The sequence below is a fragment of the Lottia gigantea genome (genome assembly GCF_000327385.1).
Source record: "Lottia gigantea unplaced genomic scaffold LOTGIsca_1, whole genome shotgun sequence".
Taxonomy (NCBI): domain Eukaryota; kingdom Metazoa; phylum Mollusca; class Gastropoda; family Lottiidae; genus Lottia; species Lottia gigantea.
In genome coordinates, this window is record NW_008706746.1 from 212,842 (window position 1) to 216,445 (window position 3,604).

At 41.5% G+C, this 3,604-nt stretch overlaps 1 protein-coding gene across 1 annotated transcript in view; it reads left to right on the forward strand.

Annotated features, from left to right (window-relative positions):
• LOTGIDRAFT_86297 (hypothetical protein) overlaps positions 1–2,761 on the forward strand; it is a gene marked incomplete at both ends in the record, with an annotated part of 4,329 nt that extends 1,568 nt beyond the window's left edge. The window contains 2 exons of the mRNA XM_009045366.1: positions 2,301–2,419; positions 2,488–2,761. Coding sequence (XP_009043614.1) covers positions 2,301–2,419; positions 2,488–2,761 — 393 coding nt within the window. The remainder of the gene's footprint in view (positions 1–2,300; positions 2,420–2,487) is intronic.
• Between the last annotated feature and the right edge of the window lie 843 nt (positions 2,762–3,604).

A 3,604-nucleotide genomic window follows, 5' to 3' on the forward strand; every position in this document is an offset into this window, starting at 1 on the left:
TTAGTGTTAGATTGTATAGAGTATTAGATTGTATAGTTCAGTGTTAGTAGAATTTTGTGTGCATTTGACGGAAATAAAGAAGGACTGTTATATATTTGAATCTGTCTCCAATTCATTGTGTCTTGGAAAAAGGATTACCGTAGTCTGAAGTCGGTCAGTCTTTAGGCATACCTAGCCTACTGCCCTATTGGACTAGAAAAACAATAACACCTCCAGCAGATAGCCAACAACTCCGTTGCAACATGTAAAAAAGATATTGAACATGTAAAGATGATAATGAACATGTAAAGAAGATAATGAACATGTAAAGAGGATAATGAACATGTAAAGAAACTCACCGATTGTTAGGATATTCAGTCAAACTAGTGAATACAATAACGAGCTACCTTAAACAAATTAAAAACAATCCGTTCACAGTCCATATATTTCTAATTATAGTCCCATTGTACATCAACCGTAACGACACAGAATTACACGGGCAACTTGCTTTTGAAAAACAGTCGAAGCGTTTGACATTTTCCAGTCGTAGATATGTAGATTGTATTTTAACAGTCCATATATTTAATTGTAGTCCCATTGTACATCAACCGTAACTATAATAGTATACTGAGTAGAATAGTCCACAAAGGGACGCAAGATAACACCCCACTCGCCCCCACCAATGAATTGAAAGCTGTTCATTGAGGACGTCACACTAAATTTCAAGTTGAGTTATTTAGATGGACAGATATTATACTCTGTGAGTTCAATGTTAATATATATTTAATCTGACGCGAAGTTGTATTAAATTGAGTCACTATCTTGTTTACTTCGAGTTGCGACCAAAAATTGACAACAATTTAAATTATGTTTTGCGTATTCGGAAGGGGGGGTAGGCGGTATATATGACCGCCCTGATATGTGTCCACTACCAGGTTGAACATATACAAGGATGGACATATACAAGGAAGAACATACACCAGGTCGAACATATACCAGGTTGGCGAGAAAGCGAAGTAAAAGGCGAGGAAAAAGGCGAGAAAGCGATGAAAAAGGCGAGAAGGCGAGGAAAAGGGTGAGGCGGTATATATGACCGCCCTGATATGTGTCCACTACCAGGTTGAACATATACAAGGATGGACATATACAAGGAAGAACATACACCAGGTCGAACATATACCAGGTTGGCGAGAAAGCGAAGAAAAAGGCGAGGAAAAAGGCGAGAAAGCGATGAAAAAGGCGAGAAGGCGAGGAAAAGGGTGAGGCGGTATATATGACCGCCCTGATATGTGTCCACTACCAGGTTGAACATATACAAGGATGGACATATACAAGGAAGAACATACACCAGGTCGAACATATACCAGGTTGGCGAGAAAGCGAAGAAAAAGGCGAGGAAAAAGGCGAGAAAGCGATGAAAAAGGCGAGAAGGCGAGGAAAAGGGTGAGGCGGTATATATGACCGCCCTGATATGTGTCCACTACCAGGTTGAACATATACAAGGATGGACATATACAAGGAAGAACATACACCAGGTTGAACATATACCAGGTTGGCGAGAAAGCGAAGAAAAAGGCGAGGAAAAAGGCGAGAAAGCGATGGAAAAGGCGAGAAGGCGAGGAAAAGGGTGAGAAAGCGAGGAAAAAGGCCAGGAAAAAGACGAGGAAAAAGGCGAGAAAGCGAGAGTAAAAAAGGCGAGAAGTCGAGAAAGCAAAAATTTTCCTCGCTTTCTCGCCTTTTTCCTCGCCTTTTTCCTCGCTTTCTCGCCTTCTCGCCTTTTTCCTCGCTTTCTCGCCTCCTTGCCTTTTTTTCGCCTTTTTCTTTGCCTTTTTCCTCGCTCGAGTTTCCTCCCTTGCTCGTGGGCGAGATGTCGAGAGCAGATATGGTCGCATCCTTTTCATGATCCTTGAGCAATTGTATTACCACCTTCCCTACTGAATCCTTAATATGTTCATCTATGTGTATGTTCAACTTAGCTGTAGACATATATCAGGGCTGTCAAATACTAATTAACCCCATGTTGAAAACCCCTGATGTAAAGAAACTCACCTGTTGTATGATGTCCTGGTTTTTCAGTGTTTTTCCTTCAAGAGTTAAAAGAAAGCTTCTCATACAGGGCAATAATACATTCAAATGCTTAAAAAAATGATGATAATTGTGCATTCCAAGTAAAATGTTGATTTCGCATTATATTTCCATTGTAAATCGTCCGTAACAAGACAGGGTTACACGGGCAACTTGATTTTGTACAGCATTTCACGTTTCCACAATTTAATGTATTTTATGAACACGAGAAACTTTTGTTGTGCACTATGCCATAGTGTTGTATACTGTCCCCTTGTGTTGTGCACTGTCCCCTTGTGTTGTGCACTGTCCCCTTGTGTTGTACACTGTCCCCCTGTGCTGAGCACTGTCCCCTTATGTTGTGCACTGTCCCCTTGTGTTGTCCTATGTCCCCTTGTGCTGTACATTGTCCCCTTGTGTTGGGCACCGTCCCCTTGTGCTGAGCACTAGCCCTTGTATTGTACACTGCCCCATTGTGTTGTGCACTGTCCCCTTGTGTTGTACACTGTCCCATTGTGCTGAGCACTGTCCTTTTAGGTTGTGCACTGCCCCCTTGTGTTGTGCACTGTCCCCTTGTGCTGTACACTGTCCCTCTGTGCTGAGCACTGTCCCCTTGTGTTGTGCACTGTCCCCTTGTGCTAAGCACTGGCCCTTTGTATTGTACACTGTCCCATTGTGTTGTGCACTGTCCCTTTGTTTTGTGCACTGTCCCGTGTGCTGTGCACTGTCCCCTTGTGTTATGCACTAGCCCTTGTATTGTATACTGCCCCATTGTGTTGTGCAATGTAGAAACGGGATGTTGAATTGTTACTCATTAAGTTGGCAACCAGGTTTACCACACCACTATCTATCTACAGGCTTGAAACCAGCGAAATCCTCCTTTAATTCCTTCCATTGGCCAATTTTGAGAATAATGCCCCAGTACCCCCCGGGACTATCGGCAATATCCTTGTCAAAACAAAGGGGTTACTGAAAAAGATATTTTGGAGATGAAAAACTTAATAAGGGCGCCTTTGACTCTGCTGGATTTTCATTATGAATGATTCGGGATATTTCAATAAATGACGTCATGGCAGTAAGTCCCGGATGTTATGTTTGATCAAGAGATATGCGCATGCGTTGTGTTGGTTCCTGGATCAAAATACAGCGTGGAACAAATAGAAGAATTCTGCAGGAATAGTTTTGTTCCCAGAGATCTAGAACATGTACCTGTATGTCCAAGATATTTTATTTTAATGGACAAGATTCCTGTACACGAATCGGAATATAAAACCGGATAGAATGGCCACGGAGAAATACGCTAAACATTATTTAAATCTATAAACCTAACCTATATTCTTGTGTTATAGTTGTTAGCTTAATAAATATTAATAAATATTACAAGATTTCTTGTATCATGGAATGCAGCGATGTTATTAGATTGTACACTAGCGCATACAGCGCATACAGCGCATACAGCGCATCAGAGACCTCGATAGAAAGCTGCAAAAATTACCTTTGTTGACTTTCCCATGGCTGCATTTACAAACTTCTATGATATGACAAAGTTGGCTTTTGCAGT